A 17749-nucleotide genomic window follows, 5' to 3' on the forward strand; every position below is an offset into this window, starting at 1 on the left:
TAGCTTTATAATTGACTTGAAAGGGCACTGGATCAGGCCTTTTACATACCACAGATTTTAAAATTATATGCAATTTTAGTTCAGTACTTCAAAAGCCTGCTAGATTCCTGAGGGGGTATCGTTATTTGTCAAAGCTGTCTAATATTGTAAAAGTATTGTGAATGAGCTGAACACATACATTTTTGATCTGGTTGGAACTGACTCTAGTGAATTTTAAGCAAAAGTGGTATATCTACTTTTAGGTCTGTGAAAAGGCAAAGAAACAAAGAGAAGAAATGGTTACATGGATCACAATTCCTATTTAAAGTGTAGAATGTTTTACTTTAGTGCTCTTTTTGTTTGCAGAGCATTTCTTTCTGCCTCAGTTCTGGAGGAGGTAATGATTTTACTGTGAATCCTTTAACACACTTCTGAGACAAGTTCATTCAGAAAAATTGGTCTGTTAACCATGTAATTGAAAATAATATTTGATAGAAAATATACACACTGTAAACAAATTGCATACATTAATTCTTGTTAGTCAAAAAATAAAATGCTTATCGAAAAAAACTTTGTTTAAACTCATATTTGTTCTGTTCAGTTATATATTAGACACATGCATAAGCATAAAAGACCATTAGAACTTAGTACAATTAGCAAAATGAAAATGGTTTTTGTTATTAGTTGTAAACAAACAAACAAAAAACCCTGTGCTAATAAATTTCTTCAAAATTATGCCTTGCATTTAAGAGGAAAGAAAATCTAATTTAAAGTCACTGTAAATCTTCAGTGATTATTAATTTCATGCCAAATAAGTTATTAAAAATCTGTGATAGATGTATAATACAATCCTCTCCTGCGAGAATAAATATCTTGATTTTAAATATCGTCAGTGCATTTGATAATATGCAGATACCATTTTATCTTTGCTACATTTTTTTTCCTTCAAGAAAGTCAATTCCAACTTAGTGGAAATTTCACCCAAGCCACTTCGACTACTCATTGTCAAATGGAACTATCTGTCTGGGGGCTGTTTGTAATAATAAAAGACTTCAGTTATTTTTACATAAACTGGAAAAATACTTAATTGAAGTGAGATGCAAAGAGGAACATTTCTAGATAAAATAGCGGACTGTTTTCTGGAACCCACAAGAGGAAGCATGTCTAATTTTACACCTGAGTAACACACAGGACCTGATTCAGGAGGTATATGTAGGCGAATTGTTCTTATAATAATGAATATAATATAAGCACATGAAACCTCTTATAGGAGGGGATTAAGCCAAGAAAAATCTATCACACTAAAATTTAACTTCAGAAGGAGAAATTATACAAAAATTAGGAAACTAGTTAGGAAAAAGTTCAAAAGGAACATCAAGAAAATAATAATCATATTGGCAATTTGCAAGATGCTTAAAAAAACATAGTAGAGGCTCAGGAAGATTGTATACTGTAAATCATAAAGGGTACCAAGCAGTACAAACCTCTCCCCCCTGCATGATTCAAAAAGTTAAAGCTATCACTGGCAAAAAAGGATTTGCTCAGAAAATGGAAGGCAAAAAAGGTCTATCCAAGTATAAAGTTAGCGTTGGAAAATGTATAACAACTTTATCGCTGGTTTCTGTCCAGTTTATTTCAGTTTGAACGTGTGGGTTCCAGGACTAGTTGTTCAAGAAAACAGTGATCCCAGTCATGAGAGCACCCTGCAAAGTACCACAGTGCAAATCCTGCATCTGCTGGGACTCCAAGCTGAGGCAGCCATGATAATGTGTGGGGAGCCACCGTGACCGGGAGTCCTGTCAGCTGTGGGGTTCCCAGCCATGGCAGTGCATGGGCACATTGCCATGGCTGTGAATCCCATCAGCAGCTGGACTTGCAGCTCCAGGGACTTGATACTCGCTGTGATTGTGATCTCGGGCCCCACCCCTTGCGCCACCAGTAAGGCATGACTGGTTCTGATGCTGGACTCCACAGTCAGGACTCCTGCCATGCATGTGATGTATTGCAGGAGACATGGTTGTATGGATCGCACATTGGATCCCATCACCTTTACATGAATGTCTGAGGGGCCCTCGGAATTGGAAAGTCAGAGAGAGAGTGGATGGGGTCATTGGATCACAACAGTGTAGAAGGGGTATTCAAGAATGCCACAGCAGGAAAGCCAAATTAATTACTTGCATTCATCTTTCCTATTGCTGGGGAGATTCCTACAGTGAATCAATTATTTTTAAAAGGATTAAATCAAATTGAAGTAACAATAAAGGTGGTTTTACAACTAATTAATAAATTAACAAACTGTAAATCACTGGGATTATTTGGATTTTTTCAAAAGATTTTGACAAGGTCTCTCACCAAAGACACTTTTTCTCTAAAGTGTGCAGCAGCAACCAAAAAATCTAGTAGCTTGTTGGGCATCATTAAGAATATGCCACTGTATAAATGCATGGTGTGCCCACATCTTAAATACTGTATGCAGTTTTTTTCTCCATATCTCAGAAAAGAATGAAGTAGAACTAGAAAAGGTACAGAGAAGGACAGCACACATGATCAGGAGTGCAGGAGAGACTAAAAAGGCTAGGACTTCAGTTTGGAAAGGAAGATTGAGGAGGGATATATATGATTGAGGTTTATAAAATCATGACGGGCAGGGATAAAGTGAATAGGAAACTGTTTTTCACCAGCTCCCAAAATAAAGAACTAGGCAGGACCTATTAAAATTAACAGGGGAGTTAAACAAGAGGAGGAAGTTACACATATGGATAGTTTAGCCAGGTTCAAAAAGGTATTGCATTCGGGAGATCAGGCCCATTGGGAGTTGTTGAATAAAGCAGTCAGGGTTGTTTCCTCTGAGATTCCTAAACCAATGAAAATTAAGTGCCAGGGAGTGAATGACAGAAGATGGATCCTTTGAGACATGCTCTTGAGAGAAAATATCTAAATTGGTATATAATACTTGCCACTGTCAGAGGCAGGATATTGGGTTAGATAGACCATTGGTCTGACCCAGAATAGCATTTCTTATCTTAAGTAAAAGACCAAACAAAAACAAACATTGAAGGCAGCAGTCAATGGGCAAATCACCTTATGAAGTAGATAGCTCTTCATTTTTTGTGTCACAATTCTACACTTCATTGATTTGCTTTTCCGGTGCTCTTCCTTACAGAGAGTGAATCTGTCCTTCGATTTTCCATTTTATGGCCATTTCCTGCGTGAAATTACTGTGGCAACTGGGGGTAAGTGGCTTTCTACCCATTTACTGTGAGTAATTTTTCAAGAGTTTTTTGAAGCTGTTTCAGATGTCCTTTTTTTTTTCTTTCATATGTCAAGAGAGAGACTCTAGAACTTATTTAGAAAATGTTGCATTGTACATAAAGTGTTGTGGTTAAAAACCTCCAGCCACTTTTAATAAAACTGATATAAAAACTTTTCAGCAAAGAAACAAATAGCATTTACAGTTTTCTGTTTAGGTATTCTTCTGGTTTCCTTTTTTGTTTCCTTCTGAGCTGGAACAGTAGCAATAGTTGTGGAGATTGGGCTGTAGCTACAGAGGGAGAAAAACCAGAGCAGGAGAGGAATTATGTGACTTTTTTTTTTTTGTTTTTAATTGTAGGGGAGTGGGGGTTCACCATCTGGAGAAGTTGTGGTAAGGCAGTGTAGTACAGTTTTGTCAACAAGCGTCTGACAAATCTGACTGCCCTATTTTCATTGTGCAAGGTTTATCACAATGGATGAGGAATAATCAGTCACCTTCCAGACTGAACATTGTTTTTTGTTTTGTTTTGTTTTTTAAGAGCTCCTAGTATACTTGCAGAACATGCTGCGGGTTCAGGGTTCAGGTTCTGGTTCACAAGGTGTAGGCCACATGTAGGCTACACAAGGTCTTGGTCATTAATGGTCTTGATGTTCCATTAGTCAAGGAATCCTTTTTCTGCAGTTCTGCTATCTATTCTCTTCTATATAGCTCCTATTTCATAACCCTTCAGACTGGTTTTTATCTCCAGTAAAAGCATTAATTCAGGTGTGGAAACTTTTTATCTTCAACTTGGGTGTGGAAATAAGTCAGTGAAGCATTGGATGCACTATCAAAATGCTCAAGAAGGCTGGATTTTTAAAGATTTACCCATTTAATTCTAATGACCACAGAACTAAAGAAACAACAAGTTTTTTATTATAATTTTGCCTAGTTTGTTGTACTTTTCTATACAAAAGAGATGATATAGCAAATGAATGCACACTCCAGTGAAGTTATATTTGTTTTTCCCTCAATCTTGAACTGAAAAATACTGTATTTACTCAGTTAGAAGATGAGGTTTTCACCCCTTTTAACATGGGGGGGGTAAAATCGCCCTGCTTTACAATTGAGAACAAGGCAGCAGGGAGTGGGAGGAAAAAGGTATGTAGGCAGCTGCTGTGGCTTCAGCCCCACTCCGTCTCCACCCCCACTGCCTCTGCACACCCCACCATTCCTCCCGCACAGCCCCCAGTCTCCTCCCCATCCTGCTTTTCCCTCTCTCCCACTCTGCCACACTCCTCCTTACCTTTGTTCCATGCCAACAGGCTCCATCCCTACACAGCCCGAGGCATGAAGCATAGCTCCAGCCTGGCCTTGTAGCAGCAATGCCAGCTCTGGGCCGCTGCTATGAAGCCAGGCTGGAGCCATGCTCCAAGGACGGAGCCTGCTGGCATGGAACAAAGGTAAGGGGCTGGGGTAGGGGGGCCAGGGACCTGAGTTTGCCAGGGGCAGAAGCAGAGTGGAAGGGGGAATCAGGATGGCCTGAGGCTGCAGGAGAGAGGGGAGGCACAATATGGGGGTCAGTGAGGGAGGGAGATAGCAGAGAGCAAGCTGTCTGCCTCTCCACTGTCTGCCCCCAACACCTCCACACTGCCTTCCTCCTTTCACTTGCCCCTCACTGCCTGACCCATTACTGCTCCCCATCACTTCTCCTCCCACCAGCTGCAGTAGTGGGAGGGGACATGTTTAAGATGATTCTCAAATAATTAGATTCTTCACATGGGGAAATTATAATAAATTTATAAATTGTCCACGTGTAGAATTGAATTATTGGGGGTTGTTTTGCATTCAGGGTTGTCTTGTATATGGGAAAATATGGCATTGCTCTGGCCCCTTAGCACATTAGTACAGCTTTTACTTTCTTATCAGCTAGAGAGAAATGAGTAGCGTGTTTATATGTGATGACACCCCACCCCACCAGTACCCCACTTTTCAAAATCCTAGATCCACCCATAATGCAAGATGTAACCATGCTGAACTTCTCAATTCATTAGTTACTGTGCACAACCCTAGAGCCCAGTCCTGACTTCCCTTAGAACACAAACCATAGAACATACCACTCAACTTGGGAACATATGTCAACTCTGAATATTTGTAGCTGTTGCCCAAGCTTGTAATCAGCCTGAGAAAGATCATCCTATTCTTAGAAAGCCAGAAGGAAGATCCTTGTTAAAAGTCAGAAATCTTTAGCTCATTGGATATATGTGGTGAGCACTGGAGTTCAGTTAAGAATTTTTCCCTGCCATGATGTTTGCTTGCTGTTAGGGGCGGGCAGAGGGAATGCTTGGTTTAATCCCTTTTAAATGTACTTGTTTTGTGGCATTCTTCACTATTTCCTCGTTCTCTATAGCTGCTTCTGTTGACTTTGTTTAAACAGGTTTTCAATTAATATTACAATATTATTTGGCAACTTAATGATATTTGACCAATGTTGTTACAAAGTCAGTTATCATATTTCAATATCTTCAAATAATAACTTTTTCTTGACTCTGGCAAGATTGTAAAAAAGGGAAGGAAGAGACTGTTGCAAGTGTCTATGGGAGTGATAGTTGTTTGATATAGTAGGTCATTCACAGTACTTCTTGTCTAAGAACTAAAACACTCCAGCTTATGTGCTTTGAGGCATACCTTTTGGAGTGTATGTTGGCATGGGAGGCGAGAAGAATGAGTAGGGGCTGGTGTTTGTTTTTCTTCTGCTTTCAAGGACATAAAAAATTATACAGATAAGCAATCTGATCTTGCTTAGCAGAGTTGTCTGTTCCTTATCAACAGAAATGAGATGAGGAGCAGGACCAAAAGCTGTTTGCTCATGTTGAATATCTGCATGGATTTCTCTGTTTTCTATTTCCACTTAGTATTTTTTATTTCAGTGCCAGGGAAGGTGCTGAATCCACTATATTACTCCCATTGATGTTAATCCTTACCCCAGTATGAAATCTAAGTAAGTTGTCTATATCCACTGGGTTTTTTTAGAATCTGGGATAGAATGAATTCTCTGCAGGCTTTGAGGCTGCTAGTGTGGTGCTACTCCCCAGTCAATTCTATATCCTAACTCCTTCATTATCCTTGTTGTGGGATCACAGATTCTTGGCCATCATCCTTCTGTCATGGAGCAACTCTTGTGGACACTTGAGGAAGATGTGCTTCTCCCACCTTCAACTTTTTACTGTCCTGTAAATGTTCCTCCTAGTCCCGGTAACCAAAAATGAAGGAGGTATTCAGGAAAACTTCCAGTGAAAGTGATTTTTTTTTTTCTTGAGTAATATATATCTTTATATTTATATCTTCAGATATAGATCCCAGATTCCCCCTGACACATGAAAGTTATTTTTAGAAATAACTATTTAAAATGACTGTTGAATAAAATTTGTCACATTAATACAGAGTTAGGGTTGGGTTAGCTCTACAACAGTGGTTCTTAACCTTTTTTAGGAAGAAACCCTTCATTAGACTCAGGGTGGATTTGATTTAAATCAAATCAATTTAAATCATGATTTAAACCACTAGCCAGGAAGCCTTGATTTAGTCATTGCTTTCTATAAAAAGTGCATTCTTGTTATTTGATATCCCTTATTCACTTACTCTAAAATGCAAAGTTTCAAGAAGTTAAGTGCTTGACTGTATGTACACAAACTTGCAGAGTGACAGTAGGGCTGATGGGTGGGTAATCACAGCTGTTTTCTCTCATCTCCATATATTGCTGTTAACAAGCATGTTATATCTGGAGACATCAGACTTTCCGTATGCCTGAAAAAGGGTGTTTGTGCCTGAAAGCTTGCAAAGTTTTTCAACTATTTAGTTGATCTAATAAAAGATATGACATCTACCCAAAGAACCTTGTCTGCCTATGGTCTCTAGAGACAAATCCAGTTTGAGAACTGAAACTGAGCATCACAGAGATGATCTTCTAGATTAGAGGCAGGCAATTATTTCGGGTGGAGGGCCGCTTAATGAGTTCTGGTGAGGCATTGAGGGCCGCAAGGGTAGCCCTTCCTCTTGGCAGGTGCCCCACCCCCTGGCCACCATCTTGTGACTGGAAGTCCTGCCCCCTAACCCCTGACCTTTGCTACTAGGAGTCTTTCCCCTTGCCTAGAAAGTACTCCTTTTGGGGTTGGGGGCAGTTTGCTTGTATATTGTGTGTGGAGGGATAAGGGGTATGGTGCAGGTGCAGTGTGGAGGCATAGGAGGAGTGGGGGGTGGGGGGTATTATGGGTGGGTGTGGTTGATGTGTGGGACTTCTGGGTGCATGCATGTGGGTGTGTTTGGGGTATCACAAAGATGTGTATGGGACTCTTGGCTGTGTATGCAAGTACGATGAGGGGGTAGGGTGTGTGAGGGGGCATGAATGCATGTGTGGGGAGGTGTGTGTGTGTTTGAGGTGTGGGGTGTGTTGGGGTATCTGTGGGCGTTGGTGGGGTGTGTGGGCATGGAAGGGAATGAAATGTGTGGGTGGGTTGGGTGTGCACGTGTGGGGGATCCCCTCCCCACCTGCTCTTTGCAATATGGTTGATCCAAGCCCATCTACAGGTTGGGAGACAGGGAAGGGGATCAGTGCTGCCTGCATGGCTTGCAGTGTGCTGCAAAGGGCAAGAAAGCAGCAGCTGCTGCTGCCAGCAGCAACAGAAGCCCCTGTGAGGGGATGGGGGGCAGGGAGCTGAGTCTGGTTCTTTTAGTCTCAGTCCCACACCTCTGTGGCAGGGCTGCAGCCAAGCCTGCACTGACTTCTGCTGCTGTTGCTTCTCTCTCACCTGCCTACCCAGGGGGGCTGCACCAAGTGCATGCTGCTCCTGCTGCTGTTCTCCCTTCCTGTCTGCCTGTCAGGACATTGTGAGCATCCAAGCTCCTTCATGACCCACTCCACCCCACCCCTGCATCCACACACACTCCCTTGCCCTGCATAAGCAAGATCAGAGTGAGTTGCGGGCAGAGCCCCACTCCCTTCAAAGCTGCAGCTTCTCCTCCCTACCTGCTGCCCAAAGCTGTTCCTACCGGTAGGGGAGGCTGGAAGCCGAGCACACTCTGCCTCAGGCAGGACTCAGCCCCAGGCACAGCGCAGCAGGGGCAGCTGTGGGCAAGGCTGGTTAGAATGAATTGGTGGGTGCCTGCCTGTTGGCCGGATCCAATCAACTGGTGGGCCAGATGTGGCCTGCGGGCCATATTTTGTCCACCCCTTTTCTAGACTGAGCACCGAGTTCTGTTGGGTAGAGTGGTTTTCTTTCATCTTTACTAATCTTTACAGGAGCCTCTGGGAACCCCATAAGATTGGGCCCCTGTTATAGTTCATAGGTCATAGTTGTGACCTATTTATAAACCTTCTGAAAAGATTACATGAATATATTGTTTCAAATAGTGTATATAATTAGGAATTATAATCCCTATTCCATGATGATATCTTTGAGCTTTAACATATCTTAAATTTAAACTATTTTAATATACATTTATTTTTAAAGCATTTTAACAAATACAAAATATAATTAAATAAAAAATCTGATTTTAAATAAAGTCCATGTTTTTATTTTTTTTAAACAAATGAATAATTTTTTTTTCCACCCTGATTTAGACTCAAGATACTCCTTCATAATATTTTGTACATTGAGCAGTATCCCACTTCAAAAACTCATTTATTACAGTGCTTCCCTCCTTGCAGAGAGTCCAGATAATGGGCACAGAAAAATGGCCAGGCAGGAACAAGCCTGAACCTGTGCATATCTCCTCACACCCGGCTTATTTCCCAACATCTCTTGGCACCCTTTAAAGTATCTTGCAGGACTCCTAGGTGCCCTGGCATCCTGATTGAGAATCACTGCTTTACAAGCTACAGAATTTTATGCAGCACTGCATGCAGTTTGTCATGAAGTATAAGACTATGAAGTGACAGAGAACTAAAGTAGAGTAGAGCAATCAGAGGGAAAAAGGTAGAGCAAAGAATGTATGAATAAGCATTCAGATAAGAAAAAGCACTTCAGGAAGTTTGGTCTAGATAATCCACTTGTGGGCCACCTATTAACTAATTATTGTATTACTGGCAAAATGATGTTTTTGCACATTTGAAGAACAGGATTTTAAAGAAAAGTATAGAGATAATTGGATACGCTATGTTGTATACTCCTTCATGGTGGTAATAAACATGATGGACTACTGAATGATGACTTTGCTTTTCTCTCCAGTGTTGACAACTTGATTTAAATTACAGTAAAATTGCAGTCAGTAGATTCAAGCAATATTGTGTCAGTTAAACTAGAGCTGTCTTTAACAAAACTGTCCTTTTTTTTTTTTTCTAGGTATTGATATTAATGTACAGCTAACTGTCTTTACTGCCACCATGTTTTTTGGCCCTTAAAACTAGGTGCAGATTAATGAAATGTAGTTATAGCAGAGCACAGGTTGTGCCTGCCACTTTATGAGGTTTTAGGCAGGCTCTGAGTTGTCAGCAGGTGTGGTTTGGCCCAGTTACATGACTGAACTGGTGGAGGGCTGGGCAGCCTCAGTATAAGCCCACTTGCATCTAGGGAGGCAGAGGAACATAACTCAGCCTACAGACTGCAGCTCCCAGAACATCTAGAGCTCAGGATGAAGGAGGTTCCTGGTCCTAGGTAAGACCTGAAACTACTCCTTGCTGTGGTTGAATGGTGTGGTGGGGCTGCCTGTGAAGAGGCAGTCTTCAGGAAATGCCACACCTATGCCTCCCTGGTGAACGGTGAATATAGGGTGCTGGAAAGCCTCAGCCCCTGTGACCTGTTGCCTTACCCCGTAAAAGGGACAGGTTTGGGGTCCAAGCATGTCGACAGACACCTAAGGCTTGACTGGGCGATAGGCTGAGTTTTGGACACCTGAGGCCAGAGATGGCCGGGGCTGGAGTCTGCCCAGAATTTTGGACAGTAGGCCTGATGACTTATGTCACAGTGTAGGGCCTGAATTTGGTGGCCTGAAGGTCTGTTAGGGGCCAGGACCAAGAGTGAGGAAGCCTGAAGGGCTGTATGGAATAGGGACAAGAAGCCTGAAGGGCCATATAGAGTAGGGTAGAGTGCATGTGGATTGTGGTGGGGTGAGAATGTGTATAAGCCAGTAAAAGCTGCAGTGTGAATGGGACCCAGTTATGGGTTATGAAAGAGGCCCAGCATAGGGGCAGAGTTTGGCCCTGGAAAGGACTCAGCTGATCAGATGCCAACTGTGAGGCATGGGACACAGTGTAGGGATGGTTTGGAGCTATGTAGTACACCCTTGGCATGGGGGGGGCAGTAAATGGGCAGCCTCCTGCCTGTGAACAACTATTAAGTTCCAGAAAATGCGTGGCACGAGAGTCAGGTGGGTGGACTTCCCTAGATAGGTGGGCAGGCCAGCGATTGGACCGGCCTTGAGATGGCCCTTTGTCATGGTAATCAGTACCAGTCTTTAAAATATTGCCTTGGTAAAGATGAGTAACAGTATGTCACCTTCTCACTCCACTCTCCTGCAACTCTTAAGAGATTCATGAAGCTAGATGCTTTCAAGTAGGCAGGGCCAGATGGGATATACCCAAGGTACTGAAGGAATTGACTGAGGTAATTTCAGAGCCACTGGCTCCTCTTTGAGAACTCAGGGGGTCAGATGAGGTACTGGATGGCTGTAAAAAGACAAATATAGTATTCATCTTTAAGAAAGGGAAGGAGAAACTACAGACCAGTGAATTTGACCTCAGTACCTGGAAAAATCATTGAGCAGGTCCTTAAGGAATCTGTTGTGAAGAATAAGGTAAAAAAGAATAAGGTAATCAGGAGAGCCAGCATGGATTGACAAAGAGCAAGTCCTGCCTGACCAACATGATTTCCCTCTGTGATAAGGTGACACACTCTATGGATACATGGAGAACAGTGGATGTGATATACCTTGACTTTAGTAAGGCTTTTGACCTGTGTCACGGCACGGGGACCTAGGAGCGGCCGTGATCTCTCTAGCACCCCCTACCGTGCCAAGTAGGCGATTCAGCACCCTCTCTCTCCCCCGCCACGTCTTGGTGTTATATAGTTTTATAATGGAGGCTGCCTTATTGTCCCCTTTGACACACTGCTAAGTATATCCTGTCCCCTATCCTGGATGTACTAATCTGGTGCACCCCAGCCTTATGGGCTATACGTGCCTCCAACCTCCCCTTTTAGCATGCCCCAAGCCTCGCAGATGTACCAGACGTTATCTGGTCAGTTTCTTGTATGCGCCCCTTCACTGGTGCCCCTGGGCTTGTCACGCAACTGGCGCCCCTCTATCCGCTAGCCCACTCGGGCCTATTAATTATATCCGCCCCCCTCCTGGGGCCTCTCCACATGCAGACAGTGCCCCCACTGGGGCCTGTCCCTCCACAGACTCGCCCTCTCCGGGCTCTTCTCTATAGTAGTACCCTACCCTGGGCTTCTCTTCCTGTGTGCCCCCCCACTTGGGCCTAACACGAGCCCCTTGGGCTGCTTTCAGGTACTCCTTGCAAGTGGAGCTCAGGTGACCTTAGCCATGCCTGGCCCTCAAAATTCTCTTTGCCCCTTCTCAGGGCTGGGGTATTGCACCCCAAACCACAGTGCCCTCACCAGCGCTGTGCACCTTGTCAGGGCTGGGGTAGTACACCCCTACTACGGTGCCCTTGTGGGCACCTGGGTCCCCACCACTGTGGAGCCCCTCAGGGACTCTTTCTAATTGGGGCTCAGGTGGCCCTAGCCTTACCTGGCCCCCTTGACCCCTTTCTCTGGGTCCTGCCCCACTAGGGCTTCTACCTATGCCCATGCTGGGCTTCCTCTCACTAAACGTGCCCTCCCTGGGCTCCTCAATCTGTTCTCCCCTTCTGGGGCTGGGGTCTAGACGCCCCGCAATACAGCACCCCTCTCTGGCACTGGGAGCACCCCACCTCCCTGGGGAGCTCCTGATGAGGCCTCCTCCACCCCTACAGCCTCACCCGGTCCTCCGTTATAACAATAACTAAACAACCATAAGCCAATCGGCTGCAACACAACAATAAGCCTCCTGGCTATAATATAGGATCTAGGCCCACCTGGCTCTCTTGCAAAGGCCTCCCCGTCAGGGTTCTCTCCACCCTCGCCATGATGCAGCCCCTTGTGCTCAGGCTGCACCACTCGTCTCTGCTCTGCTTGGCTCTCCCACAGAGCTCGTGCACCTCAGGCTGCCAGAAGGGAACTACTGCTAGGCTTTGGCCTGGGCTGTTTATAAAGGCCCAGCCCTGCCCCCTTCTGGTCATGTGACCAGCCTGGCTGCTCCGGCAACCAACACCTGTGCTGTCTCAAGGAGCTTCAGCAGCCCTTATTCCTACATAGGAACAGGGCACCCAAGTGCTCCTGTGACAACCTGGTCTCACAACATTATTATTCTTATTAACAAGCTAGGAAAATACAATACTTTCATCTAGTTTGTAAGGTAGATACATAATTGGCTGGATCATCATACTCAGCAAGTAATCGTTAATGGCTCCTAATGGGAGGAGGTATCAAATGGGGTTCCTCAGGGGTCTGTCCTGGGTTTGGTATTGTTAAATATCTTCATGAATTATTTGGAAAATGGGTTTGGGTGCATATTTAGCAAATTCATGGATGACGCCAAGTTGGGTGGAGTTGCAGAGAGACTGAAGGGTGGGAATAGGATCCAGAATGACTGATTGATAGTGGCCCATGTTTTCATTATGTCAGGGGAGATTCAGCAAGGACATGTGCAAAGCCCTGCCTTTGGGGTGGAATAATTGTATGTGCAAGTACAAACTGAAAAATGACTGGTTAGGCTGCAGTACTTCAGAGAAGGACCTGGCATCCAGTAGACCATAAGCTGAGTATAAGCCAACAGCGTGTCTTTGTTGCAAAGAAGTAGACTGGGTTGAATTAACAGGTGTGTCATTTACAAATCAAGGGAAGTGACTCTTCCACTCTGTTCAGCACTGGGGAGGCCTCACCTGGAGTCCTATGTCCAGTTTTGGAATCCACAATTCAAGAAGGTTGTGGACATATTGAAAAGAATATAGTGCAGAGCAGCAAAAATGATTAGGGGCCTAGAATGCAATACCTGTGAGGAAAGGCTGGAAGAACTAGGGTCTGGGAAGAGATCTCCCCCTGGGAAGAGTCTTGGAAGAAAAAACGGAGGGATTTGGTAATAGTCTTTGCATACCTGATAGGAAGTTATAGACAGGATGGAGACAGGTCTTCCCTCTGGCTGTAGGGAACAAGACTAGGAGTAATGGTCTCAAGCTTCAGCCGGGGAAATTTAGGTTGGAGTTCAGGAAGAACTTTCTGACAGTGGGGTTGGTCAATCCTTGGAACAGGCTACCTAAAGAAGTTGTGAAATCTCCATCCCTAGAAATCTACAAAAGCTGATTGGACAATTTTAGAAGAGCAGGTTCCCCACCCAGGTGGGGAAGAAGAGAGGGAAGGGCTGCCCACTCTAAGAGCTGCCAGTAAGATGGCTGGTGCCCCTAACCACTGATTTTGGCTGTGAGGGCAGCCTGTCATGTGGCCCAAACCCTCTCCAATTGGTAGTAAGGGGTGGGGTTGCGTGACAGACTGCCCTTGCAGCCAAGCAGTGGTGAGTGGCAGGGACACATGACAGGCAGCGCTTGTAGGCAATCAGCAGTGAGGGGTGGGTTCACTGGGCCCCCATGCCTCTGATTGGCTCAGGGGCCCTACAAAATGACTGACAGAGTCCCTCTTTTTGCCTGCGAAATTGGCAGGCAGCCACCATGAATTAAGTAGGTCCCTACCTATGATCTTACTAGTGTTTCATCAGGAAAAGGATGAGTCATTCCTGTCATAATCCCTACTGCTCCTAGGCTTTGGCTACAATTGCAGATTGTTACCAGTGGTGCAACTCCATTACTAACCCTTATGATGGAAATGGTAGAGACCTGAGATGTTCTTACACAGTAGCCAAACTCCTACTCGGCATTCAACAGTGTCCTATGGCTTCCTTTCTTAGTGATTGTGGAAAAACTACAGCATTTATCCTGAGATTGGAGGAAAGACAATGTTAATATGTACAGGAATCCTGCTTGATGGATGTCTACTTCCTGAACACCTGAACGTGGTTAATAATGTTAACGACAACACTGCAGACTGATTTTTACCTCCAAGCCATTAAATACACTCCGAGTATGCTGTGGTTTAAATCTGTCATAGTTAAATGTCTGTACTCTTTCTACACAACAGCTTTCACTATTTTTGCATAGGTGGAAGATAGATCTGAGGTAAACTACCATTTCAGGATTTGCTAGTAAAGGCTTTGCATAGATCTCACTTGTTAGTTTAGCAGATGGGACTAAATCAGTTGCCAGTTCCAGCTGGTCTTGATGAGAGATTATTGTGTTTGCCTCAACAAGGAAGCACAGAAATGATAACACTGGTTCGGGATTCTATGTGCTATTGTCTTTCACTTCTGCATCAACGAAGTTACTTAATTCATGACTAGGAGGCAAAATGGTTGGTATGTTTTATTATTAGCACACTGATTATCAACTGGAGTGCTGTGAGAGCCCATTAAAGATGCTGTGAATCACCTAGTCTCTATGTAAGGAGGTAAATGTTCTCCTTCCACTATCTGATGTCCTCTGCCTACCCAGTTCAGAAACTGCTACTGTTGCTGCCCTTCCATGTTCCTAGCTGCATGGTCTGTGCAGGCAGATAGATGTGGGGACTAGAGCTATGCTTTGCAGCCCAGCTTGTCTCCTCCATTCTTCCCATACTCCCAGGACTGGCAAGAGAAGTTATTGGGGTGATTTTTTGGTTTGTGGCTTTGTGGTTTCAGATCCTACCCAACATGGGGCAAACTGTTCCTTTTATATATGGTTACATTAAGTTTCCATACCTGCTGACCAGTGACTTTCCGTCACTTGCTTTGCTGTATGTCTTGCTTTTTTCTTCATTGCCAAGTGCAGACTTGTGTTAGCTAGTGTCCAGTCCCTAGTAGGCTCTTTTTCTCTTACTGGACCTGACCAATAACTGAGCACTTCTCTGAGGTGGTATCCATTGCTGCATCTTTAACACAGTTACAAGGGGTACAGGAAATGCAACCTCTGGTGATTTTATATTTGCCCCATGTCTTATGTTTATTAACAGATTTCAGTGAGGTTTCTGATAATCACATCTTGCTAGCCCGAGGGTTATGAAGTGATGGTAGTCTGTTCTGTCCGAGGCACAGAGATAGTACTGTGAAACTGAATTCTACAAATAAAGGACTTCAGCCAAAAGAAAGGCAGCTAGTGGATCTAAACCAGGGAGAGAACTTTATTTCCACTGTATTTCCAGAACAGCTACCTGACAATAAAAAAGCATGTTCTGTATTGTATTATTATGTGATCAAGAAACCTTCTTCAGAATCAATTTATTTGAAAATGCAATACTGTAGTTAAAATAGTTAAGCAGTAGACTTTAAAAGAAAATTAAGTCGCTATCACAGTACACCAAGAAGTATACTTAATACATGCATAGACATACTTTGATGTTTTAATGGACTATCGTACTGACCCTTTAAAAATAACTATTTGCTCACATGGTGAGGCTAGAGTTCACTGCCACAGAATGTCATGGGGAATTAGAAATTAGCAGGAATCAAAGAAGTATAGGATTTTAGGTGTTTAATAAGAATGCCTTGTGTTATAAAATGAAATAGGAAGGAAAAAATTTCAGAGGTTGTACCTCATATTTCTGGGCTTATTTTCTCATCAAGACATGGGTGGCGAGGTCTGGGGCTACTCAGGGATTAAGGTGTTGACCCAGCTCAAGACTGATTGAGCAGAATCCAGGAGACAATCTGGTCAGGTGATCAGGGAACCAGGAGGTAAACCAGAAAATGGTGTCAGAAAACACAGCGTCAAGGGCACTGGGGGAGTAGACAGAGAGCCAGATTAATAGTGAGCAAAGTCAAGTACCCAGTAGATGAAATCTAGAGCAGAATCTAGGAGCAAGCCGGAAGGAGCAGCAGAGCAATTCAGAGTCAGATAGAGCTGTATTATCCAGAGGCTTCATGTTCAAGGGTTTGTATGTGGGAAGTGGATTGTTAACTAATCCCAGCTGGACACTCCAGTGACCAGAGAGCTGATGGAGGGTTATACCCTGCAGGAGGCTTCAGGTCAGCCTTGACCAGTCTTTTGGAAGAGCTGTAATATGGCATTCCAAGGTAAATAGCTATACTGACATCCCAGGTTCAAGTCTGCAGCCAGAGATGAGCTATTCTTTGTTAAAAGTAGGCTGCTCATTCAGGAAGTGCCATAGACCGTATCTGCTCACTGCAGTTTGTTGCATTTTCCTCTGAACATCTGTAGTCAGAGACGAGACAATATACTGAAGACCACAGATTTTATCCAGTATGGCAGTTCCTATATTTTAAAAAAGATACAAAAATATTTATAGTTCCAAAAGCATGCAAAAATATGTGTATTTTCATCTGCTTTTGGTAACATAAGGATGTTAAGGAACTGTAAGTGAGGGTTGTGCTATGTCCATCATCAGATTGTTGTACAACAGTTAAGGTAAGTCTATGCTATTCTGAAATAATTATTGATTGTTTCTCATTTCCTTTTAAATTGGCCTGGGTTCAGTGTTGCTCTTACTGGGTGCGTCTACATGTGCATTAATGCACTTTTCCCAATGTGCATTAAATTTAGTACCTCCAATGTGAGGTAGTAACCTAACCTATATTAGACTGCCCTAATGAATAGTAGCACAAGTGCACACTTTTTACGTGATTGTAGGGGTTAGGTACACTATGGCCTTGGCCCTCTCCTGCCCACCATCTTACTGGAGTGCATCATCAGGATGCAGGTCAGCGCTGCCACCACCCATCTCCGGTGTTATGCTATCTCCCACCACATCTTCTAATATTTTAAGGTTGGGAGCTGGCTGATGGGTTCTGGCCTGTCCTTCAAAGGATTTTCTTCATGGAGCTCTGCCTCCCTTTACACCCCCCCCCCCTTTACCGCTTCCTGTATATTATATGTCTGGGTCTTTGTGTTGTGCCATGGGATGTGATGTTGGAAGTAAATCACCTTCATATAGCAATTAGAATGACTACTCTTGTAGCTGTCCAAGCTAGGTAATATAAAACAATGTGTAGACTTCAAACTCTGGGGAACCTGTACCAGGCCTAACTTCAGGAGGAGAACTCCTTCCAACATTAATTCACTGCTGGTCCATAAATTCAGGTAGGCTTGGCATTTATACACATTGAGATTTTGCTCAGTCACTATTAATTTGTTAGAAGTCTGAAAATCAATTCAACTAAAATAAATTCATTAGAGATCCATGTAAATCAATTCAGTGGGATCCATGAGTCAGTTAACTTAAATCAATTTATTAGGGGTTGCAGAGTTAATCAGTTTAAATCAATTCAGCCTTACTGGCTGGCACCACTACCCCTACCAGTGGTGAGCCTGGGCCCAGTTACCTCAAAGCACACAAACAAAAAACCTGAGGTCTGAAGAGAAACATCAAACCATGCAAATGAATTCCACGATTCACAAACTGTTTG

General features: G+C 43.6%; 1 protein-coding gene across 2 annotated transcripts in view; it reads left to right on the top strand.

The window, feature by feature from the left end:
* The window catches only part of PLXDC2 (plexin domain containing 2), a 489434-nt gene that overhangs the window by 283724 nt on the left and 187961 nt on the right, over positions 1–17749 (top strand). For both annotated transcript variants that reach the window (XM_090047262.1, XM_090047263.1), the window contains one exon: positions 3143–3212. In XM_090047262.1, the coding sequence (XP_089903388.1) occupies positions 3143–3212 (70 nt within the window). The remainder of the gene's footprint in view (positions 1–3142; positions 3213–17749) is intronic.

Source organism: Crocodylus siamensis, chromosome 5, assembly GCF_052110815.1.
Source record: "Crocodylus siamensis isolate JL-2025a chromosome 5, ASM5211081v1, whole genome shotgun sequence".
Taxonomy (NCBI): Eukaryota; Metazoa; Chordata; order Crocodylia; family Crocodylidae; genus Crocodylus; species Crocodylus siamensis.